This window comes from Dermacentor albipictus, unplaced genomic scaffold (assembly GCF_038994185.2).
Source record: "Dermacentor albipictus isolate Rhodes 1998 colony unplaced genomic scaffold, USDA_Dalb.pri_finalv2 scaffold_14, whole genome shotgun sequence".
Lineage (NCBI taxonomy): Eukaryota > Metazoa > Arthropoda > Arachnida > Ixodida > Ixodidae > Dermacentor > Dermacentor albipictus.
Genome location: NW_027225568.1, coordinates 6745444 through 6770891, shown reverse-complemented (window position 1 = coordinate 6770891; position 25448 = coordinate 6745444). Strand labels below are relative to the sequence as shown.

The 25448-nt window shown below is 45.7% G+C and overlaps 1 protein-coding gene across 4 annotated transcripts in view; it reads left to right on the top strand.

Annotated features, from left to right (window-relative positions):
• Nucleotides 1–25448, top strand: part of LOC135898723 (uncharacterized) — a 90725-nt gene that overhangs the window by 28703 nt on the left and 36574 nt on the right. For 3 of the 4 annotated variants that reach the window (XM_070528687.1, XM_070528684.1, XM_070528686.1), the window contains exon 4: nucleotides 15173–15249. The exons of the other annotated variant lie outside the window; for it this stretch is intronic. In XM_070528687.1, coding sequence (XP_070384788.1) covers nucleotides 15173–15237 — 65 coding nt within the window. In that variant the 3' untranslated portion in view covers nucleotides 15238–15249. Of the gene's footprint in view, nucleotides 1–15172; nucleotides 15250–25448 lie in introns of those variants that run through there. 4 annotated transcript variants of the gene reach the window in all.

Below are 25448 nucleotides of genomic sequence, written 5' to 3'. Positions count from 1 at the left end.
AAGCTTGCTTGTGCCTCGGAGTTTGATAGGGAAGTTGTCTAAGTTGGTCGGCCGTCGTTTAACGCGTAGCATTTCCTCTTCATACGTGACGTGTACAGAAGGTGTCCGCGGTGGCTGTGCAGCCTATGTTTAGTATACAGCCGCAAGTGTTATATCGTTGGATAGCTTATGTCCAGTATAACTACGCTGCGATCATTAGAGGTTTCAATTAATTACTGTTAGTTAATTGTAATTAAATTGCTGATTACGCTGCATTATTTAGTCATATATTTTTGGAAAGCCTATGTAGGGAGACTTAGGTGCCTTCGGTAGTTTTCCCTCTACTGTTCTGTCTTGTTTGTTTGCAGCTGCAGGTGCGCATGCTTATGTCGCTCTACTTTGTGCGCGCAACGTGTCGCGACTCAGTGCACCTTCACTGCTATCCTGATAGCGGTACGTGAATAAGCCGAAAGTTCGATGATGCGAATTTGTTTCAGCATCCCAGTAAATAACCAAAATGTTAGCAGTGATCAGCTCGGTGGTGTCAATATGACACTTTCGTGAATATAAGTGCCTCTGCATGAAGAGCCTGTCCCGCTTACTCTGTGTGCTTGCATGTGTGGTCTGCTTGTCTCTAAGATTGCTTCCGTGTTAACATTTTCTAGCGTCACTTTGAGCCTGACCAGTACGAAAATGCCAGACAAGACGGGCGGCGGCTGCTGAAGTCTACTGCAGTTCCGACTCTCTTTGATTTTAGACGTAAGTAATGATTTCTTGTGAGTCATTGTGTTACTTCCAATTACAAGCGTTATGCGTATTGTATATGAATGCCTTTATTTCTCCATGCAGCGCAACCGAAATGCAGGAAACCTCCTGTGAGGCGACGAAGTTTAGCTGATTCTGCAACTTCAGCTACCGAATCATTTCAGTCGACAGATATTGCCTCACCCGGACCTTCATCTCCCAACGATCAGGAGCTAGACACAGGTAAACTCTGCATCAGTGATAGCACAGAAGAAGAGGAACAGGAGGAGCACTGTGACATCCTGGACGTTGACTCACTTTCAACAAGCGAAATGCGGAAAGCTCTCCGGGACATGCAGAAGAAAAACTCTCAGCTTAAGGAAAGTCTGTCTGTCGCTAAAAAGAAGATGAGGACTGCTACGAGGCAAGCAGCCAAGCTGGAAACAAAGGTCACAATGTTGACTGCCAACTTGAACTATCTGAACGAAGACCAGAAGACAGCTCTAGAAAGGCAGGATAGAACATGTCGCACGTGGAGTGCCGACACGGTAAAAAAGGCACTGCAACTCAAGTTCGCCTGTGGAAGTACAGGTTATGACCTCCTCATAGAGCAAGGCTACCCCCTGCCATCACGGCGCACACTATGTAGAAGATTGCAGCATCTGTCTTTCAAGCCTGGCGTGCTGCATGAAATATTGTCTGCAATGCAAACAAAAATATCTTCAATGAAAGATATTGAAAAAGATTGCATACTATTTCTTGATGAGATGGAAATCCGGAGTGGGATAGAACTTGACCGTGGCAACGATACTCTGCTTGGAATGATAACATTGCCTTCATCTGACCAGCCAGCAAAGCATGCGCTTGCCTTTATGGTGGGTGGCACAAATACCCGTTGGAAACAAGTAATTGCTTTTCATTACACAGGTGCGTACGTCAGTGGAGATGTGCTCAAGGACTTCGTATTCCACCTTATCAAGCTCTGCACAGACATTGGCCTTCGTGTGCGGTGTGTCACTTCTGACATGGGAAGCTCCAACCGCGCGATGTGGAGGTCACTGAACTTAAGCAGCTCTCGCAACGGTGTTACAGTGTCCAGTGTGCCGCATCCCTTCATAAGCAACGAGACACTACATTTTATGCCAGACCCTGCCCATGTGCTGAAGAACGTGAGGGGACATTTTGTTCGGAAAGATCCGATGCACCTGACTAGCGAGATAGTTTCACGGTTCAACTTACCGACAACTGAAATAACAGTCGAACACGTTGAGGCTCTTTTGAACTTAGATAGCGATCAGCTACAAGTTGCACCTAATTTAACCCATGTGCATGTGTCCACTGGGCACTTTACAAAAATGAAAGTAGGAATAGCTGTACAATTATTTAGAGAGTCGCCTGCAGCTATTCGGTATTATATCGAGCAGCGGCTACTACCACCTGAAGCTGAGACAACTGCGTGGTTCCTTGAACTGATCTCAAAGTGGTACTCCCTGATGACAGCTCGCCACCCAGTTGTGGCTCTTAGCTTCATGAATGAAGAGAAATACAGGGAAGCAATTTCAGTGCTAAACCTCACTGTTGAGGTCATTAATAGCCTAAGCATTGGTGTGAAGAAGGTATGGAAGCCATGCCAGGCAGGTGTTGTTATGTCGACGAATGTTATTTTGCAGCTGCACATTTTTCTCCTGAAGGAATGTGGATACAAGTTTGTATTAGCAGGACGGTTTGCACAGGACTGCCTGGAGAACTTATTCTCTGTTATAAGAATGCTGAAACCAGTCCCGAGTCCATATGACGTGAAAAGTGCCATAAAGATTCTTTCCGTGAGCCAGTTCTTGAAAGTGCCAAAATCCACCAGTTATGACATTGATGACAGTGAGTACCTCGTAGACATTTTTTCTGCGGAAATTAGGCACGTACAGCAAGAAGTCCCAGTTGACGTAAATGATTTTGATTTTGAAGATCTTGAGCCTCTTTCTCATATTGAAAGCAACATTGTGGCCCATCTAGCAGGGTTTCTGGTGAGGCCACTGCTGTCATCTGTAACTTCTTGTGCTGTGTGCACAAATGCGCTTACTGCAGAAGAAGTAGGAGAGGACCATGCTCTTGTACAAATGAAGGAATATGTGAGTGGTGGAAGGAACCTTACTTACGTTAGTCGAGGAGTACTGAGCCTCGTTGAAAGCTGGGAGAGTGCCTTCAAAAAGTTTTCTGAGGAAAGTGACATATGCCGATTGAAAAGCCCCATGAAAACTTTGAGGCGCATCCTGGAAGAATGTGTACCTCCTTTTTCGGTGCACTGCAGTGACCACCCCACTCTGAACAAAAGACTACTTGAGCGCTTTGTAACGCTGAGGCTACGCATCTATTTGCGTTGGCTGATGCAGCCTGATGATTCATGTGACGGATATGGCAGCAAGACAGTCGCTGGTGCTAACCTTGAATAAAATTTATGTTGCAAAGTCTATATACATTTTCGCAAGCTACCTGTTTTCTGTAAACCTCACTGAGTGCATGAAACGACCGCTGTCATTAAAAACACATTTAAACCTCCGCATTTGCTTTAGAGATATGCTTATGCAGAGTGCTATTATGCCACCAATACCCTAATTGGAAGCTCAAAATTGTAGCTCATGTGTAATCTAGACTCATCGTGTACAGGATCACTGTGAAATAAAAATACGGCTGGAACTCTGTGATATAAGGCCGTGAACTGCTGTTAAACGCAGCAAACGAAACATGTGCTTCAAAGTTTCGAGGGAGCCTACCAACACGTGAACAGATAAGCGTTGTGTAATTTCTCAAACGGTTTTGTCAAAAAATTTTCCACCGTCCAAACGAAATAATATTGCGACAGTGAAAACTCAATTAACATTCCGACTCGCCAATCGCCTCTCCTTGTAACACCGCAGCGCTCTGCCAACATGACTACTGTGCTTTTTTACAACAGAATATGAGCTCTGTATTTCAGCACGAAAGCATAATTCCACACATGCCAGAAATTTTCAGCTTCCGATGCGATTGGTGAGAATCCTGCCCTCTGCAACGATAGCTCGGCGGGCGCGCGAGGCGCTTCTTCAAACCAATATGGCGGCGCCGCGGGGCTGTCACCACCCTGAACGGCGGGGCGGCGGGCAGGCATCGAGGCACCCTACGCTCGCGTGACGTCAGGGCACGGACTCGCGCCTGTCGTCTGCTACAGTTCGGGCGTTGTCCGGGCGCTTTCTGCGGTGTTTTCGTTTGTTCGCCCTCGTTCTCTCTGCTTGTATACTTGTGGTGGTCGTCTCAAATATATTTTTACGACGTCTTCCTTTGCGAACATTTATTCAAAGAGCTAATTTCTTAGACAACAATGCAGCTCTCGAAGGCAACGCTACAGTGCCAGCCGAAGCGACGCAGACCAGCCCATTGCGGGTTTTTCATACGCGGATAGACAATCGCAAGAGCATTGCCTATAGGAATCCAGTTATGATACCATACCTGCCGCGGTGCAACAAGTATGTCACAAAGCTGGCTATATATGACTTCTACAGCAGTTACGTTGATTTTATTCCGCTAAAACAGGTTTGCTCACGACGAGTAGTTCATGGTATAATATCGAATTTTTGCATTTCCTCACAGAAACGCTTGGCAGTAGCATGGGGACTTAACTAATACTGGAGCTTAGATTCTACACGCCTCACTTGCTTCTTTAACTGCTTGTCAACATTAGGCGGTTCTTCACGTGTTCATTTTTTTTTAAGCGGCGGAAACTTGAAGTAAAATTAATGAAGGCTTACAGCTATTTACAGAGTACAAATAGGAATGTACCAATATATATTCCCTTTTCCGTGCTACACGTTCAACTCGCCTCTTTAGAGCGCGTTTGTTAATTATTAATAATGTATGTTATGTTCCTCTTTTTTTGTCTATGTTACCTAGTGTATATCATTTATTTATTTCAATGCCGCAGTGTGTTTTGCATTGTTATTGTTGAAATATTTCACTGTTCTTTCATATATTGTATAACTGCAATGTTTTATGGCCACTATATAAATGTAATTTATATGGCGCTTGATGTGTTCAGCCATATTGTACCTAAGGGGGTGAGGTTACCTCAAGCGGCGTCTGTGCGACTTTTTCCCTCATCCACCTACACTTACCACTCCTCTGTACATGTGTGTGTGTAAATGGAAATTATTAAATCAAATCAAGCTCACTTGAGAAATTTACTGGTGCTTGCTGCTTGAGGAATATATATGACGAATCTGTTTGGCGAACTGACACAGGCTGCTCGGCCCAATTTTTTTAGTGAAGTATGCCTGCTGGACCGCATCGCTGCAGCCAGAAAGAAGTCGAAGCCTCAATGATTAGTAGTATGGGACATATTGAAGATATCGAAATTCCCCCGGTGGAGGGTCAGAAATCAAGTGAAAGTATATGCAAGGCTTGTGGTGCTTTCTTTATGAATGTTTGCGATTGGATTGGAGCAAACTTAATTTGCCTGCAAGGTTCTCTATTATGTACCGACGAAGCGAATAGTTATCCGTTTGTATAATTGAATAACGCTGGATCGAGACATGGTGAGACAGAAGGTGCTTGAATTTTCCTTTTGCATACAGGAAATCTAAGCTGCGGTGTAGTAGCTCGAGAATACTTTAGCCATTCCAGTTGGCGCTGTAAAAAACATGCTTTATGGTTTTAATTCGAAGTTGTAGTGAACTGATGGGTTTCACGAACATAGCGTGCCTCGCCATACGGACAGTCGATTGCTACCGTTACGTGATCAGGGGTGTGCCATATTGTCGATAAAGGCTACTGAGGGCCACTATGAAACCTTTCATCACTTTCAATTGAGGGGCTCTCGATCTTAACATCAAAACTTTTCTCTCAGGTGATTGCTACTATGGTGTTTGTGAATGAACTATGTAAATACTCTACATGACGCGCCGTCGTGTTAGCAGCCATGAGCAATTCGTTTTTTTGGAGGCCTGTTTCAGAGGGGGATGAAAGTAGCAGCAAACTTTTTCATAAGAAATGCGCGCCTTAGTATTTTTTTACGCATTAATGAATGGCCATATTTGAATAGAACAACACACCAGAGTAATAGGAATCATGATGAGAGCTTCGCTGGGCAGTGTCTTTCTAAAATCAGATAACATGTTGACGCCAATTACCAAATTTTTCTTCCACGTAAAATGCAATGCCTCTCATAGCTAAATACTAAAGGAATGTTAAATGTTTAGCGAAACATCATACACAACTTCGCGCTTTGAATTTGCAGATATTCTTTTTTTAGTCAAAATTTACCGATAGACACGGCGCATATATGCATTGCAATACATAGTAGACCCCTTTAACGCTACTTAGCTTGCGATATGCAAGCCGCAAAGTTTCTCGACTCACACGCTTTTGAAGAAGAAACTGTGGTTAAAGTATGGCAGCTGAAAGAAGCCGACGTATTCTTCAATACGTACGGCTCGAGCCACCCATACCCCAAGCATACACGAAGGGAACGAGCGCGCGCGGCAGCCGAGCGAGCCGGAGCGAGCGGCGTCCTGGCCGTGACGTCACTCGCGAGAGGGCGCCACTCCTAATTCTCGGGGCTAATAGAGGGGTCGTTTTCGCCGACGTGACGTAGCGTGCGGGCGCGCGCGCGCGGACGTTACGTCGGACTATAAACGGCCCTTTAGTCAGCTAGGCGCCGAGCCCGACGGGAGCTGGGAAGTTTGGAGCGATCATACGGCTATGGCGGCTAGAGGGGGAGGTGTCGGCATCGGAGCGCCCGAGAGGCAGCATTTGTTCAGGACGATGCGGCGGCGCTGCTGTCGGCTCCGAGATGCCACCCGTACGCCGCCTAAGGTCCGCTGCGGTTATTTGTTTTCGCTGTGAAGTGCTTTCTCGCTCCGCGGCTTCTTGGGGCACAATACGCGCATCGGAAAATCATTTTAAAGGCTCGGCGACTTTATCACTGCAGCTGGCCTAACGTACTATGACTAAATTTTGGTCATTTTATTGCCGTGCTTTAGCTTCGCGCTCAGTGCAACACTTGTGAAACTCATAATTTCACCGAATAGAGAAAGCTTCCGCAGTAGGCGCTCGTTTGCGGTTTGCCAGTGCCGCTTTTACATTTTAAGTGACTATTATGGGGTGCCGTATGCAGTTCTGCCTGGCGTGACTTTATTAGTGCCTTGAGCTACAGACGCTTGTCCTAATCGTCTACTGGATGGTGCGCGCCTCAGCACTTGAAACGGGCTGCTCGAGTGAACCAGGATTATTTCAAGTTTATTTAATTTTGCAATGAAAGGTAGAACTGTAGGCACCCGTGGTCAAAACTGAGCATAATGAGAGCGCAAAAGCAAATTTGGTTTCCGATATTTAGAAACCTGCAAAGAACTAAGTTCGCGTATGTAGTACCGCTCAGATAATGCCAAGAATGCCTTAGAAAAAATATAATATTTATTGTTAATAAATTAATGCAAGCGACTGTATATACATAGTTGTTAGCTCTCAAACAAACAATATGATACGAAATGGAGTGCGAATCTAATATATAATGGAGGTATATACCCAGAAACGGTTAACAATTTGCAGTGCAAACAATTATAATTTGCCGAGTGGGAAGTTCTGTTTAGATATGCAGATATTTATGGGCATACAATTTGATGTGAACAATCCCTGCTCTAAATACACATACAAACGCTTTGTGTACGTTGGTCTTGCTGATATAAACATTGGAGTTATCCAGTTATGTAGTGCGCATCAGCTTGAGGTACTTCATTTTTTCTCGCTTCCCTTGCTTCGATGCGTTCTCTCCTGCGACAAGGACGTGCAACCTCGTGATGACAAAAAACCGCATCACTTGGTTGGTGATTTCTACGCTATGCTTCGCACAGCCAACCATATCCAGCTTATTTATTGACAGGCAGGAAATAACGCCCATGATGCTACTGCCTAGCTTGTACGCGTTACGTCTGTTGCGCTGATCGCTTCCCCCCACATTTTTTTGTCTACAGCTCCACCGCGCGCTTTCTTCATGCAAAATAATTTTATTATTAAAATTGATTGGGAACGATTTCTACAAGCCACCATCGAATATGTGCCACGTGTAATTTCCTGAAGACGCAAGACGCCTTCTGACATGAGGAAATGTTTATTTTATTCTATATAAATGCTCGTTGCGGGCTTTGTGTGCATTCATCCAACGCTGTGGCACCGGGTAAGCAGCAGCAGTTCCCGTACGAAGCTCCACCGGATGACGTCAGCTGAAAAAATGAAATTACAAGAAAGTGTCATTTTTGTATTAACATATACGAATAATGCGTGTAGAGGCGAAACGTGCGAAAGTGGTGAATGGGCGGCATTGCAGACATAAGCAGTTCGCTTTTACATACACAGAGCAGAAAACACTCGACTCATCGCAAACAATACCGTATGTACTACATACCACGACGACCGTTTAACGCCGACCATTTGCTGCCGCGTCCATCGGAAAATATGAGAATGTGAAATGAGGTTAACAGAAATTGTTTCATTCTTTTTATTATTTCCTGGCAAAAGCAAAAGTATCTGCTTATAAATTAAATGAAACTTTGCGACTTACTTCCGTTGCCTAGCGACAGGCGAATGACGAGCCAGCTGCATGCGTCATTCGTCAGACACGCCGCCGAACCGAGCGAGACCGGCTGCGCATCTGAGCATTGGCCTGTTCGGCGACCCGTCCTACCCGTCTGCCTGTTCTTCTATTTTTGGATTTTATAGCCTGGTTTGTTAGGCTCCCCATAGAGAAAGAAATTCCACAAGAGGGGACACTCTTCAAAAATTGGCAACAGGAAACACGTCACGCCTAGTTTCAACTCCATCCGTTAGTTGATGCGAGCATCAGAAAAAAAGAATTTGAAATAAACTTACAGACAACGTTTTATTTTTGTTATCCTTTCCCACTAAAAGTGAAAAAGTTTTGCGTGTAAATGAACCACTTTGCGAATTATTATTGTTGCGTTGCCTAGCAACAAGCTAGCGGCACGCCAGACGCGCGTGCATACGTCATGCGCTAGACAAGCCGCAGGAGTGAGCGAGGCCGGCTGCGCACGTGAAGCTCGCGTGCTCGGCGACCCGTCTTTTTTGGATGTAGCCCGTTTTTAGGGCGCCCGGCGTTCTTTTGTGTTCCGTCTGCATTTCGGCACGGTACAGCTGCACTACTGGACTGCAGCAAGGTGAGGAATTTTGTTTGACAGTCTGCGACGCACTTCAAGCACATTTAGGCTTACTGCACAAAATTGAACTTATATAGTGACGCAGTTATCGAAAAACAGCTCCGCCGTCCAAGCCTAGTTATTCTGAGTTAATTATTTGTACTGGGAGATGTTTGCGACGCTTTCTGTGAGCCCAAGCATAATTAAAACTTATTTCGGTAGTTTTTGGGCACGCTCCCCGAACCTGGCTTTGTGGCGAAAAGCACCTTGGCCGTGTGACGCAGTTTCGCGTTAACTGAATCTTACCGGGACAAGTTTAGCGCTTTCTCTGACCCCAGACATTATTGTAACTAATTTAACTACTTTTTGGGGTACTTTTCAAGCACAGTGGCCGCGCTCGGCGTAGTGGCGCAGTTGGCGAAAAGCAGCTCGGCGGTGTGCCGCAGTTTCGCGTGTACTGAATCTTACTGGTAGAAGTTCGTGACGCATTCTCTGACCCGAAAAAGTATTGTAATCAATTTGGTAACCTTTTTGGGATATATTGAGGCGTGCTCGCCGCGCCTGGGGTTGTGAAGCTGTTAGCAAAAAAGCAATTGAGCCAGCCATAGTGACTTAGTTTTGCGTGTACTGAATTTTAGTGGGACAAATTTTTGACGCATATAATAGCCCTGCAACAACATATACCTTGTTTCGGTACTCACGCTTGTCGAAAACGCGACAAGCGATCGCCGAGAGTGATAACACGGGAGTGTTGCATGCGCCGGCGGGACGCGTAAAAGATAACACGGAGGAGCTCAAGAACTTGACATTTATGTATTCTAAGCGACTGAAAACAGGCTTTGCACCCACGAATCTGTCTTGAGTACGACTAGAAGGCATTCTGCGAGCGTGTAACATCATAGACATGGTCTGGCTCAGCCTGTGTTGTATATAGCCACCTCCGTGTACTTGGCTTACCATCGCGTCGACTGAGGCCAAGTTGTTTTGGACACGCGCAGTCACCCGTGTATTTGTTCTCTTAAAATGCAGGAAATAATGCCCGGGAAAGGAGGGATGCTTGAAAATCGGATGTTTTCTTCACATTTTATGGCATTGTTTTGGAGGAGTCTTTGCTGCGAAATGTACGTAAACGTGAATTTATCTGTAGTGCCGCTCATTCACCACTTATGCACGTTTCGCCTCTACACGCAATACTTCAGTTAGGTCAATATACGAAAAAGATACGTGCTTGTAATTTACTTTCTTTCAGTTGATGGCATTCAGTGGAGCTTCGTACGGCAACGACTGCTGCTTACCTGGTGCCACAACTTTGGATGAATGCAGAAGCCCGGAACGAGTATTTATATAGAGCAAAATAAACATTTCATGATTTCAGAAGACTTCTTTCGTTTTCATTATGAAATTGCACCTCAGAGATTCGGCGCAGTCTTGTCACGGTCGTTCGCAATCATTTTTACTAAATAATGAAACGATTCCACGCCAAGGCCACGCGGGGTTCAGTAGAAGCGAAAAAAAAAATGAATGCCGCGCCGAGCAGAGGAGTCGGCGCGGCGTGTACCAACTGGTTTTCAAAACGCGCGCGCACAAAACCGAAACCGGGAGGAGTTAATGCCATCCGCTTGGTCTACTATAGTCAATTCGGCCGCTGGGTTCTATGGGAGTGTCCGCTCTTGTTGAAATTTCTTTTCTCTATGGGCTCCCGGCACCACTGCACTTGGACTACGGCGAGGGGAGAAATTTTGTTCGACAGTCTGCGACGCACTTCAAGCAATTAAGCTTAAGGCATGGCACCTAGGCTAGACTTGTGACGCAGTTAACGAAAATACATTGCGGCCGTCGTGGCACAGCTAAGTTGAATTAATGACTCGTACTGGGAGATGTTTGCGACGCTTTCTATGAGCCCAACATTATTTAATCTCATTTAGGTAGTTTTTGGGGCACGCTATAGTCGCGCAGGGCGCTGTGACGCAGTTTCGCGTGCACTGAATCTTGCTGGGACAAGTTTTGGCGCTTTCTCTAACCCCCTACGTTATTGTAACTAATTTCGTTACTTTTGGGGGTACTTTTCAAGCGCAGTGGCCGCGCCCGGCGTTGTTACTCGGTTAGCGAAAAGCAGCTTGGCCTTGGTACGCAGTTAAGCTGCGCGCTTTAATGCACTGAGAAGTTTGTGGCGCTTTCTCTGACGCCCAACATTGTTGAAAATTAATTTCGCGCTTTATTTGTTACTTATGCGGCACGCTCGCCGCGCTTGTTCTTGTGACGCAGTTAGCGAAAAGTAGCTCGGCTGTGTGGCGCAGTTTTTTCGAGTGTACCGATTCCTACTGGGACAAGTTCGTGACGCTTTCTCTGACCCCCACATGATTGTAATTAATTTCGTTGCATTTTGGGATAATTTTGAGGCACACTTGCCGCGCCTGTCGTGAAGCAGCGGAAAGCAGCTCGGCCATGGTGACAAAGTTAGTTTGACGTGTACTGCATCTTGCTGCGACAAGTTTGTGACAATTTTTATGGCCCCGCAACAATTTAAGCTTGCTTTGGGTACTCACGCTTGTCGAAAACGCTATGAGCAATTGCCAAGAGTGATAACACGGGAGTGTGTTGTTTGCGCCGGCAGAATGCGCAAAAGATAACGCCAAGAAGCTCAAACACTGGGAACTTGTAACTTGAAAATTCTGACTTCTGCACGACTGAAGACAGGCTTTGGAGCCGCGCATTTCTCTTGAGTACGAGTTGAAGGAATTCTGCGAGCGTCCAGCATGATCTGGTTGAGGGCCTGTGTGGTGGCCACCTCTGTATTCGTAGCGTACTATGGAGTCGACTGGAGCCAAGTTGTTTTGGAAACGCGCAGTAGCCCGTGTATTCGTGCTCTTAAAGCGCAGGAAATAGGTCCCGGGAAAAAGGGGACCGCCTGGAAATAGGATGTTTTCATGGTACCAGGGGCGTAGCCAGGGGGGGGGCTTATGGGGCTTCAGCCCCCCCCGAAATTTTTGCGTGCTGTCCATGCACCGCCGACCAAAGCGACCCCCGGCACCGGAAATCACTCTGGATTTTGTCTAGAATGTCTTCTTGACGCTCGAAAAGACATTTAACCGCGAAGATTGCAAACTTGGGCTGGATTTCGTGGCAACGCCCATACACCGGGAGTCACATAACGCCAAGAAGTCCCATCCGAGCACAAAGTTTCAAGGGCGCTTTGATGGTGAGCGGGCTCGCCGCGGCCTTTCACTGAGGCCACGGAATCTATGGAGCGCATAGATATGAATTGCGACACTTTATGGGTGTAAATATCATAAGCTCTTGATGTGAAAGGTGGCATTGACATTTCCAAAGTTGTGCTTTAGATTTTCAATTGCGGAACTTTGTGGGTTTAATGTTGTTATAAACATTTGACGCCAAAGGTCTATTGACTTTTCTAAAGTCTTACATCGGAAGATACAACGAGACAAGCCAAATCAACACACTAGCAGACGAGTTGACAAAGCAGGCAGCGGGGTCCAATGAGACGAGGCGTTGGGATGGTTCATTTGTGCCGTCATGTCACATAAAAAAATATCAACATTTTCTTTAACCTACGCCAGAACATCTATGTCAAGACACTAAAGCCAGCCAAAGTAACTACGTTCTTATTTATTTTTTCTACTTTGGCTTTTATTCGCGAGGACACACTGAGCCTCTTCAATTTTTTTTTGTTCTCACTACCCTACCCGCGGGCTGCCAGAGCCAGCCAGAGCGCGTACGTTTTTCTCGTATGGCCCCGACCACCATGAGGTGCACTTCGGTGCGCGATCGGTTTGCTCTGGCCGAGTGGATTTTCTCCTGACAGTGTTTTGGACGCTTTCTGGCTAGCAGACGAAAAAAAAAACAATGGTCGCTCGCCGCCATCACTGTGGGGACTCGAAGGATTGCACCGCATTCCTTGAGCGGAACCTTTCCGGAAAGTCTTGTTTCGCCGCTGTAGGATACTGAGCAGTATGCGTAAGGTTCTCAGTGGACCAAGCGTCTCACGTTTTCTTCGGTATTCCTTCCGTAGCCCCATTAGGTGCCCGAAGTAGGCATTCGATTCTGGCCAACATACTTTCCTATGCGTCTTTTTTTTCATTTCGGTGCCTCCACTTCACAGAAAAAAAAAAATACATTGTTGCGGCGCAGCGAATTCTCGCATGGTGAAAGTTCGATTTTGATACTTCTTTTGCGGAAAGTAATCGGCGACGGGACGCTTCAGTTGCCGGATACGTTTATTATATTATTGCGAAAGCAATTATATGGACACTCCAAGCGCATTCCTGCCGTCGCCGTCGCCCTCATGTTTAGTATAAAGTCCAAGGGTGATAACATCGGGACCACGCACTGCATGCTGTATGTGCGAGTGAAAGCGTAGGAGGGGAGGTGAAATGGGTGAGCCGATGATGGTGGCTCAGTCTTGTGCAATACATCGCGGGAAGTGGATGGAATGGGGGCGGAATCTAGGATTCTGTGAATCTATAATTGTGAAACATGTTTATTTGCCTTGTTTGACGCATTGTATAGAGTTACTTCTTCTTACATACATAGACTCACTGGAGACTTATACGCATCCTTAAATATCTTGTTGCGAGGTTTTGTGTATACATGCAGTGAACTTTGTTTCCAGTGACACTTATTTGTCCTTTCTCAAGCCGTATTTTCGCATTTGTATATCCCATTGTATCTTTGCATTTCTAGTGTACGAGGGCGAGTCAAATGAAAGTGAGCCTACCCTAACCGCACAATAATGGTTCGGTTCATTATCTGCGAGGCATGCGCGTAGGAGAACGGCATGTCTCATTTACAAAAGTGACACGCAGGTGTGAAGATAAATGTTCTTTAATGCTCTCATACACTGGGTTGAATATGGTTGCGTCACATAATGGACACTTCAAAAGTTGAACAGCTCGGTGTCGCGAAGTTTTTGACAGCAAGGTGTTTCCAAAACAGAAATTAATCACCATATGACTGCCGTGTACGTTGAACACTTCATTTCATTGACCACTGTGAAGCGTTGGAGCAAACCGTTCAAAGGACGTTGCAAAGACCTTCCAAGACCGGGCCAAAACTATCGTATAATATTTTATGAAAAAATACATATTTTACTTGTATTTACAGTGCGTAGCTTTCAAGAATTCGCTTGCAGCATCTTTGGCAATGACAATGCAGTTATTATTCATGTGCTTGATCCCTTAATAAATTGTGTAAGAGGAAGCTTTAGCTCGGGCCCAATCCGACGCGGCCTATTCAAATACTTTAAAACGCAGAAACGCTTTTCTGAGATAATCCTGCTAATCGCTTTTATTGAAATTGGTTGCATTGGAGAGTGAAAGTTAAATACTAGTGTCTGTTGGAAACAGAACTTCGATTTAGGGCCTGAATTTTGCTTAAAATATTTTGAAAAATTCGAAAGTTTGACAAAATAGAAGCACGACGTTTACAAACTAATAGCTATGCATGAAGAACAGATTTTGTGGTTCTGTAAACGGCATTTATTATAACAGTCAAAGCGGACAAGTTTGATGCGTCAATTTGTATCTTACGTGAATTACTTACATTGTGTACAAGGGTTCTGCAAAAGCCGTATTTCCACAATACTAAATTTTTTTGAGATTCATGTGTAGCATATCTATTTTGTCCGCTGTAGATGTACTATTAGATGTAATTCACAGAATTGTGACATCATTTTTCATTGTTGAGTCACGGAGTTTTAAACTTGATAGTTTCGTTTTCTGAAAATATTCAATTTTGGCCAATTTTTAATAAACAATTGACCACCTAAATGAAAAATTCGAAAATTCGAAACCAGTAGCCACTAAAAGTAAACTTTTTCTTTTAAAGGCAACAAACCTCCTCAAATTTGGTGAAGTGGTTGCAGGGAAAAATGAATTCCCCTTCTACATGTACTTAAATAGGAGCACCCGAGCTAACGCACCCTCTTAAGGAGGAGGCTGAGCTGCAACGTGCAGCTATATATATATATATATATATATATATATATATATATATATATATATATATATATATATATATATATATATTGGGCCAGTGGCGTAGCCCCCCCCGACCAAAATTTCTGGCTACGCCACTGCATGGTACGTACGGCATTGTTTGGGATGAGGTGGGTATATTTACGCCATGTAAGTAAAAGCGAACTGCTTTCGTTTGTAATGCCACCCATTCGCACTTTTCCACATTTGGCCTTTATATACACGCATTATTCGTATTTGCTAATATCAAAATGACACGTTCTTGTAACTTACTTTTTTCAGACGACATCCGGTGGAGCTTCGTACGTGAACTACTGCTGCTTGCCTGGTGCCACAACGTTGGATGAAAGCCCAAAAACTCGCCACGAGCATTTATATAGAATAAAGTAAACATGTCCTCATTTCTCAAGGCGTCTTGCGTCTTTATGAAGTTACACGTGGCACATATTCGATGGAGGCTTGTAAAGATAGTTCGCAATCATTTTTACTGAGTAATAAAAGGATTTTGCACGAAAAGCCCGCGCGGTTGAGCTGTAGAAGCAAAAAAGGAAAAAAACGCGTCGATCAGCGCAGCCAGCGTAACGCGTATACCTGCTGGCGTTCGAAACGCGCGTCCGAAATCAAACCCAGATGTGGAGTTTAGGTATTAACGCCGGCGGCTTGGTGCGCTACACTCAACAAGGTAAATATACCTGGTAGCGAAGCTTCCATAGGAGCCCATACGTTCAAAACATGGCGGTCCATCGGCGGTACATGGGGCTTAGCGCCATCTGTATGTGGTGGACACAATTCCGGCAGTAGAAAACATGTGACGCCATGCCCGTTAAAAGCAGAAGTGACATAATTTTGTTTTCGAAAGCCCGAAATTTGTTTTGTTGGCCTGGTTTGGAGCTATATGTTCAAATGCCCCGCCATTCGACTTGATGGGCGTTTCGAGCTTTCAGCGCGGAAAGCGATGCAGGAAAAGGCAGCCGCACGGCTGTCGAAATCGCACCCCTGCACAGAACATACTTTCTTTGGAGGCCGACGAAAGCTTCAAGGCCAGAATACATGGAGCGAACTGTCAGGACGAAGTTCGGGCGGCAGAAAATCTGCCGCGGCGCGACGCCGTATGTTCGTCGGGCTGCGCTACATGGAGTGAAGGCACGGCGGCCGCGGCCGGCGAGTCGCTGCGTTGTTATCAGTGTGGCTAGACCAGGCAAATGCGCTGTATAGTGAAACACATGACACAAAAAAAAAAACTTTAACGACAACTATTATCGCTTTTGAATTGCGGATCACTCTAAAAACGCGTAAAATTTTGTTTAGAAATAATTTCTATTGTTTTTTTATGTGTTTGAGACATTCATGTGCCGATGTAGTTTAAAGAAAGCGGCGATGCTATGCGTTGTGGCAACACTGGGCGGGTAAACAACTTTCGGCTCCTCCAACTCCGCGGCTTTGTTCTGTGGCACAACGCGCGCGCGGCACGCTTCTGAACAGCCGAAATTAACTTGTCGTTAAATTCCAGTCGCGCCGCTTTGGATGCCATGAATAGGAAAAGCGGGAGACCGGCGTGAACGATAGAGCGGGATCGGGATACACGGACAAGCGGGGAAGCCTTGTAGGAAGTCGGGGCGGATAGTGAGACCTGATTGGCTTGCTTTCGGGCGCCGTTCGCTCGCCACTTCCGGTATCGTCGACGCCCCACGAACTTTTCTGCGCCAGCTAGATCAGCGGCGAACGACGTTTTCTCCGCCGCCGCGCGTCGCGCGTACGCCGCCGAGAGTTGAACGCCGACTATTCGTCGCATATTCTCTCCATGTATTCTGGCCTTTAGGTGTTCAGTGCTGATCCTATCGTCAGACGCCAAGGCTGTCCGCCGGCGCAGTCGCATGAAAACAACTACACAATTATCTGGCGGTCGTAACTCACTACTTTTGACTGAACAGATTACGAAACGTTGAAGCTACCCGCGTCACCAAATTCAGAAAAACTTCGACAAGCAAGAAAGCACAAACTGTGCGGGGGGCGTATTTCAACAGGTGAAATTTACGAGCGCGCCTTTCTGCCCATTTCAAGACATGCATTGCATTGCGAGTGATAATGGCGTCAACGCTCTAACGATGGGCGCTGAAAATAAATTCATTTATTACTAATAATAAAATGGAATAAACTTGTATTTTCTTGACTCGTCACAAATATATAAAATTGACCAGGAACTTTATTTTCATTGAATGAATCTAACTGTCTCGCTTGAATTAAACAAACGCGTTTTTCTTTCCCAATGCTTGTTCCCTCCAAACATAGTCGTGCTTCATTCGCTGCTCCCATAACCCCCCATGCTGATGTCGGTGACAATCTGTACTGAACCGCTTTTCGCCCGAAGCTTAGCGACCTATTTGGACCGACCTTGCACTCAATTCGGCCGCTGGGCTCTATGGGAGTGTCCGCTCTTAAATCATTTCTCTGTGATTCCGCCCTACACGCGCTCGGGTGCGAGAAAGTTATGTAGCTCGGTGCCCTCGCAGGTGCTTGCTGGGCAACGTGAGGCGGCGCAGAGCTTGGCTGAGTTTTCTGGTAACTCTCCATGGTAGAACGAAAGCTTAAACAGCTCAGCTGTCAAAAAAAAAAATTCTTTCCTATTGCCTTAACGGTAGCATATCTCAGTACACCCAGTAGAGAACCCAGTACTCGCCAGCGAATCTGTTTTAAATTATCTTAATCACATTCTTACATTGCACACTATCAGTCGAAAAGCTACGTCGCACAGCCTCTTCGCAGAGGCTGCTGCTGAGTTGGTAGCACTACTTTCCTATATTCTTAGCATATCAACTTTGCGAACTACATGTTTTATGTTCATATTACACCTCAGAAGTCATTATAATTATTTTACTGCGTATATGTATTGCGCAGCTTACAGCGACTCTTTCTAGGCCCCTTTACAGCTACGTCACATCGACCTCTCGTAATTCATCGCTCCATTGCCAACCAAATAACGCCAAGCTGGCGCTCTTTGTCTATACTTGACTCTGGCTCCACAAAACACCAAATTCATCATCGTCAAATCTACAACATATACAAGGTCGTCCACTCTTAGGGTGAACACGGCTCACCGTGGCTATAGTGAACTAGAATATTCTAGTAGACTGTACCGTGGCCGCGCTCCGCGGGGCGCCAGCGCGTCCGGCGCGGCGGCGCCCCGAAGCGGCGCAGGCGCACAGCCACCATACCGCGGGGGAGGCGAATCGCGTCGTCTGCTACAGCGCTGGAGCGCGCCGCCCCTTGCTTTGCTTTAAGAGGAAGCTTTGGCTCGGGCCCAATTGCGACGCGGCCTATTCAAATGCATGCAAAACGCAAAAACGTTTTTATGAGGTAACCCCTGGACCGATTTTGATGAAATTTGTTGCATTTAAAAGAGAAAGTTAAATTCTAGTGACTATCGCAAGCAGAATTTTGATTTAGGGCTTGAATTTTGTTAAAAATATATTCAAATATTCGGCCGTTTGGAAAAAATAGAAGCACGACGTTTACAAATTCATAGCTCTGCATCAAGAACAGATATCGCGGTTCTGTAAACGGCTTCCATTAGATCATTAAAAGCAGAGAAATTTGTTATGTAATTTTACATCTTACATGAATTTGTTACGTTGGTTACAAAGGTTCTGTAAAAGTTATATTTCCATATTATTAAATTTTTTATATTCATGTGTAACATATCATATTTGTCCGCTTTAGATGTACTGTTAGATGCAATTCACAGAATTGTGATATCATTTTTCGTTGTGGAGTTACAGAGTTGTAAACTTGATAGTTTCGTTTTCCGGAAATTTTCGATTTTGCCAATTTTTAATAAAAAATCGACGACGTAACTCAAAAATTCAAAACGAACAGTCACTAGAGTTCAAGTTTTTCTTTTAAATGCCACAAACCTCTTCAAATTTAGTGCAGCGGTTGCCGAGAAAAACGAATTCTCCGTTTACGTGCATTTAGATAGGAGCACCTGAGCTAAAGCTTCCTCTTAAAGCACACTTCGCTAGGCCCAGGTGACTGAGCGCCCGAGGCGGCGTTGCGGCAAAGTGTACTTCTACTGGAACATTTTCCAGCTGGTTCTGTCTACAGCTTGTGAACAGCCTGCTTAATCAATATACGTAAACAGAAACAAGCTTCTCACCACATAAATCACTTAGCATGTTTTTTATAAGTGATGAGGGTAAAAATACAGTCTGTTTTTTGCGCTCTTTAGTAGGCTGGGGCCATTTTATTTTACTCTCACAGCACTTGGTGTAGTGCATACCGAGAAACCTATTAGGCGCGCTCTTCTTGGTTGGAGTCAACACGTGATGAACCTAGCGCGCCGTTTCGCGCATGTCCTGATGCTAGAACGGATTTGGTTAATTGACTTAACAAAACGACCGAAACCCGCAATAAATTTCGCAGAAAGTTAGAGAGCGATTGTTCAATCACGCATCATCATGTTTTCCATGGATTTTATCATGAAGGCGGGCTATAATATTACTTCGACAGCAACCAAGAAGTGATATCCGTTGCTTCGCGACTCTCTTATTGACGCGTTAATGTCGCTGGTAGGAGGGCATGGAGCGCTTTACGCGATGTAGGAAACTGCTCTCCCCGGCATAGCAACTGATTTGGCGGCAATTTTACTCCCCCTTTTCATCTTTCTACATCATATATAAAAAAAAATGATTTTTGTTGTCACAGTTTCGGTAAAATCACCGAAGTGGTGCCGGTCCTTTGACGACTACCTGACGCGAGAAGTCGCATTCTCATTTAGAGGGATCCTCGGACAATTATTTGATTGAATTGATTAGGTGAAGTAAAACATGTGGCGCTGACATTTTTTTTTGTTGTTTTTTTTTCTCCTTGGAGTTAATGCACGCCACATGCGAATGCTGTTTCTGTCCGTTTTGAAAAGGTAATTAGAGTGGAAAATCTATTATCTACGTGTCTGTTTTCTAGCTTAAATTACGTCTTGCCGGGTAATTAAGTCGTTATTCGCTTCTATTTCATTTCAGTACTTCCTCGGAATAGGCCATATGCATATTCCCACTAGCATATAATAATTTGTTAATTGTGTGGTATACGTCCCGAAGCGACACATGGCCTCTGCGTTACGCCATAGAGGTCGGCATCGGATAAATTTGGAGAGTAGGAGGAATTCATTTTTTTTTTGGGGGGGGGGCTGAGTGGGTAAAACCCAAATATGAATACGTCACAGGATCCCTTGCCGCGGACAAGCGATGCTGTTGCCGTCGTGGGAAGTGGCCGGTCCGTGTGTTAGGCGAACGCGGCCACGATAATTAAACCGGCGGTCATGAGGCCGGCCCGGTGTCGTCTGCCGACACATGCCGGTGATCCGCAAATGGGCTGGCCATTTGCACAAGCCAAGCCCGGCCCAAGCCAGATTGCTGTGATCGGGCCAGTCTACTTTTTAACTGACCATAGGCGTCAGCCCGATCTACCACCGAGCCTTATTTTTATGTTTTTGCTTAGGTCATGCCACCTCATCTTAGCTTAATATGCTTATGCGGTGCAGCCAATGGCTGCTCATCTTAGTGGCTGGCCGCTCATGAGTTAAAGATTCTGGGATGACTCGTCAAATCGAGAAACACCAGAGGAGTTTCCATTAAATGAGTTTCTGTCGACTTGCATGGCGAATTGCATTTTGTTCTGTTGCTGGTTGCCATGGCAGTTCGGCGATAAAAACGCAGTAACCGTGCAAGATAATTTCATTTCCCCGGTGCACTTTCGGAAACTAGCCATGTCGCGGGTACCGGAAAAAGAACGACGACGCATTGTAGATCTGTGCCTACAAAACTATTTTCAACGCGTTATATCGGAGATGACAAAAGGGCCACTGAAAACTGTGAATAGAATCGTCCAGGCTTACAAGAAAGATTGAAGAATTGCAGATGCTCCCCGTAAAGTCCGGCAAAGAGCGACCACTGAAGCTGAATACATGACCATTGTTGCGGCGGCTGCTGCAAACCCTACCTCCACCTTTCGAGAAATTAAGAACAGCCTCAGGCTGGGTGACGTCTCTGACACGACTCTCAAGCGTCGCCTCTACGCCCCAGCCTAATAAAGAGCGCGAAAAAATGACTGTATTTTCACCCTCATCACTTATAAAAAACATGCTAAGTGATTTATGTGGTAAGAAGCTTGTTTCTGTTAATGTATAGTGATTAATCAGACTGTTCACAAGCTGTAGACCGAACCAGCTGGAAAATTCTCCAGTTAGTGAAGTGCGCCTTCCCGCAACGCCGGCTCGGTCGCTCAGTCACCTGCGCCTAGCGAAGTGTACATACTATGCAGCGAAGCCAAAGCTCCAGCGCTGTAGCAGACGACGCGAAGTGCCTCCCCCGAGGTCCGTGTGCGTCTGCGCCGCTTCGATGCGCCGCCGCGCCGGACGCTGTGGCGCCCCGCGGAGCGCGGCCACGGTGAGCCGTGTTCACCGTGGACGACCCTGTACATTGCGGCCGCATTCAGTAGCGAGTTCTCATACTGTAGTCCTTATTGCTTTCCTGTCTATGCAGCAACTGCGTGAGAGCATCCAAATATGTTATAGGCTTGATGCGTTGAGACCAAAGAAAAAAAGCTCCATGGCTGCACTCGAATCATTCGAATTTGCTGTAAATGTTGCTAGTTAAGGGATATTAGATAAAGACTGCGGGGAGGCGACGTAGTTGTTTTCCAGATGTTTTCACCCTTTGTCTTTATTTGATCCATCATGACAGTGATCGCTGGCCGCTCAGGCGATGCCATTGTTTGAGCTACTGTCATGAGAAGCGTGGTTCCCGGTGCCATGGCGTTTCATGCTTCCGGTGAGGAAGTGGGCTCGTTCTTCTTCCTCGTGCTCACTGCCGGTCAACGTCGTCTCCGGCGAGAGGTCCATCGTCGAGAGCATGAAGGTGGGCATTACAGAAGGCGCAGTTCGGTGCGTCGCAGCAGGACGAGCGCTCGCAGTCATGGTCGTAACGAGGCGCCTCGGCAGGCACTGAGCTGCGCCGCCTGGCTTGTCGCCGCTGCAACCTTTCCCTCCCGTCACACTGCCTTCCGCCGAGTTGGCCGATGGGCCTTGATGACGTGCTGGCCGAGTACCGGCTGCCGTGTTGGTGGTTGAGACACTGTGCACTGTGCTGTCAAACGTGAACTCCGTGGGATCCTTAGCGCGGTCCGCTGGCTGGCGGTTGTGCCTCGCCTGTTGACGCGGCAGGCCGTAGTCGTCGTCAATAATGCACCGGGCACCAGAAATACTTATGGCACTTTCAATCCGGCTACACATAAGCTCAACAGACATGCAGCGGAATATAGCCCTGATTGCGCGCGCTTTCAGGCCTGTCAGCGATAGCAGCTCGTCGAATTGGCCGCTATCTTCATCCAGCTTCATCATGGCTCGCCGCAGCAAGGCTACGTCACGCGAGCCTTCCCACCCGAAGTCCTGCGCAGCGGACCCGTTCCCTTCGAACGAAGCACTGTCCATCTGACGTCCGTATTCTCGCTCACCAGCTTCGCGCCTCGGCACGGCGTCAACCCTCGCGCTCCGGCGGTCGAACATGTCGCCCCGCACGGCCGGCGTCGACTGCAGCGGACTCGCAGCCTCGTGGATCGCCGGGTGTGCTTCACTGTTGTCTCTGTGGGGCCCACCCATGGCGATCACGGGATTCCGGGGATGTGCTGCCTACGGCTGAGTACACGTCGATCTGTCGCCTGGCTCTAAGCTGGCAGGCTTGTGATGATGATGATTGACCTCTGTCATGGCTCGCACCCACTAAGGGGTAATAGGCCATAGAGTTTCATACAATAATTACTAGAGGGAACTCTGGCGCTAGTGTCCACGGGAGCTGCAATGAGAGCGGTTGTGCCAGCATGGGAATTATAGGAAGTACATGGATTTGCCTAAACTTCGTCCTTTTGGCTTCAAACTGCTTTGTGACTTGGTAAACTCGCCATTTTGAACCATAGAGTTTCATATTAGTATACCTAGAGGGAAATCTGGCGCTGCGATCGTTCAATCATCATGGAAATGATGGGAAGTACAGGCTTCGAATTGGGATTTTGTTGACTGGCAAACTATTCTACAAGTATTTTTTTGGCAGTTTTGGTTTCGCTTCAAGCCCAATTGCTACAACCTGCAGTGGGACAGTGCAACGCAAAGCTCTCTGCCTTTGTTATGTTGCTCGAAGTGGCGATAGCGCGCTGGGCCAGCGACTGGGATGATGTTTGTGTCGCGGTGTGGCGTCGAAGCCCTGACGAGAAAGCGACGGCATCGTAAATGTTGAAAGAACTTGTTTTGAGCGTTTGAACCTTGGTTTGTTAAGTGTGTTAGGTTGGCACTGTAGCGTTATGTGCATTATGAAACTTCAGAATAGGAAAAAGAAGACGCTACTGATACAAGATATCTACAGTTGTACTTCTAGTGGCTTGGCAATCAAATTTTATTGAGGGCTTCATTATGCATTGCTCGTTTATGTGCTCATGGAAATGCGTGTTTTAAGACTTTGAGTACACAAACTTACTTGTGGTAGGAAAGGTTGCTGCTTCCTGGCTGTAGTCTAGTGTCTCAAAATGGATAAGGCAAAGCCACGCCATAACGCTTCGGAAGCGGTACGTCAATATAATATATAATGAAGCATACTCGTAGGAGGCCGCAAGCGTCCTAGCTAGCACTGCAGCAGATGTGCTTAAAAGTACTTGAAGACGTTCAGCAATAGTGACAGCCAACGCAGCCTTTCGAAAGAGCGAGAGAGTTCGCAAGTGCCTGTCGTCGGCGAGAAAAGTTTTGCGTTTGCTGCGAGCAGGCGTCGTAGCTGACGGCACTTGTAGCATTCCGCTCAAGGGCGCAACACTTTCTCACAATACAACATAGTTATTTCAGTAAATACTTGATGAGTACATTTATATAAGAACATGCACGGTTGTTATTGCTGTTGCAAAAATAAATAAATAATTATTGTTTGGCGTAGAAGCCGGAACAGAATGGCACAAGAATGCATACCCTGGTGTGCGCTGGTGATAAACCATCTAGTAAACCATGCTTCCATCTCAAAGTGATACAAAGTTTATGTAGCGCGTTGTAGATTATATAACATACTGCAGAAGTAAAATTAGATTTTACGCGATAATATTTGAGTATAGCTTTGCTAACTGCGCCGCAAGCAAGCGCCACTACTCTAAAGATCGAAGTCGATCCAAAGCCTGTACTTCCCATCATTCCCATGCAGGTTGAGGCAACGCTCATGAGAGCCCCCGTAGACGCTAGCGCCACATTTCCCTCTAGGGTATTTATTTAGAAACTCTATGTTTTGAACAATGTTCAATGTGCCTAGAAAACGAAGTATTATTGACTACAATTATTCCATTGAAGGTGTCGCGTTAAAAAGAGTGTCAACATTTAAATACTTGGGTTTAAAGCTTACCTCGGATTTGCGTTGGAATGAACACGTTGATTACGTATTTACCAAGGCATAGAAAACCTTGTGGTCACTTAGAAGAAATCTGTATAATGCTACCCCTGAAGTAAAATGTCTGGCATGTAAAACTTTGATTCGACCGGTTATGGAGTATGCAAAAATTGTGTGGGACCCATACACTTCATCTAATCAGTCTAAGCTGGATAAAATTCAGCGGCTTGCTGCACGGTTTATTTTTAACAAATATCGTCGTTCTCACTCTCCTACCCAGTTATGTGAACTTGCTGAACTTCCTTCTCTAGAGTCAAGAACTGAGTATGATCGTTTGAAGTTTCTTTTTCTTATTACTCATGGCCATGTTAAAATTGATAAAGATGACTATTTTCACTTCTCTCCTAGTAACTATGTTCGTCATCGCCACAGTATGTATATCCCTCCTCCAATTACTCGCAATGATTGTTTTAAATACAGCTTCTTTCCGAGGGCGATAAAACAATGGAATCTATAATCAGACTCAATAGTAAGGACGTCATCTTTACGCGATTTTCTTGAAAATATCAAAAGGACATGTGTACGCATACCATAACTTGGCCTAATGGTTGTACTGTTCACCTGGGTATTGTATTACATGCTGTATTTGCCATGGTGCTACTATCAGTGCATTCCCCAAAATATACTTTTTCTTCGTATTTTTTCTTTATCGTGTAAATATATTTTTGGTTGTATTGTGACCTACGACTCCTGTAATAGCCCAAAGTTGGGCTGACAGTATCAATAAATGCAAAATGAAAAAAAATGTACTGCGTCATAAATAGTTAAACATACGTCATTAAAATTGTCCGACGGCAGAATTCGAACACAAGGACTCTAGCAAAGAAGCCTCATATCGAAACTATTAAGCCACGGATGCATAAATCGACAAGCGAATGAAACGCCCTTATGAACATAACGCGGGCATGCCAGTGCCTTGAGACGCTTGGCGCGTTTCGATTTGGTCAATCATGCAATTAATAGCAATTGTGCCTGTTCGCGGCGTCCTCTGTACTTCGAACAGTATATATTGCGCTGAAATTTGCGACAATAAGATTTATATAACGTAGTATACAAAGCCACAAGAATGTCTGAATCCACAAGCACGAAGATCA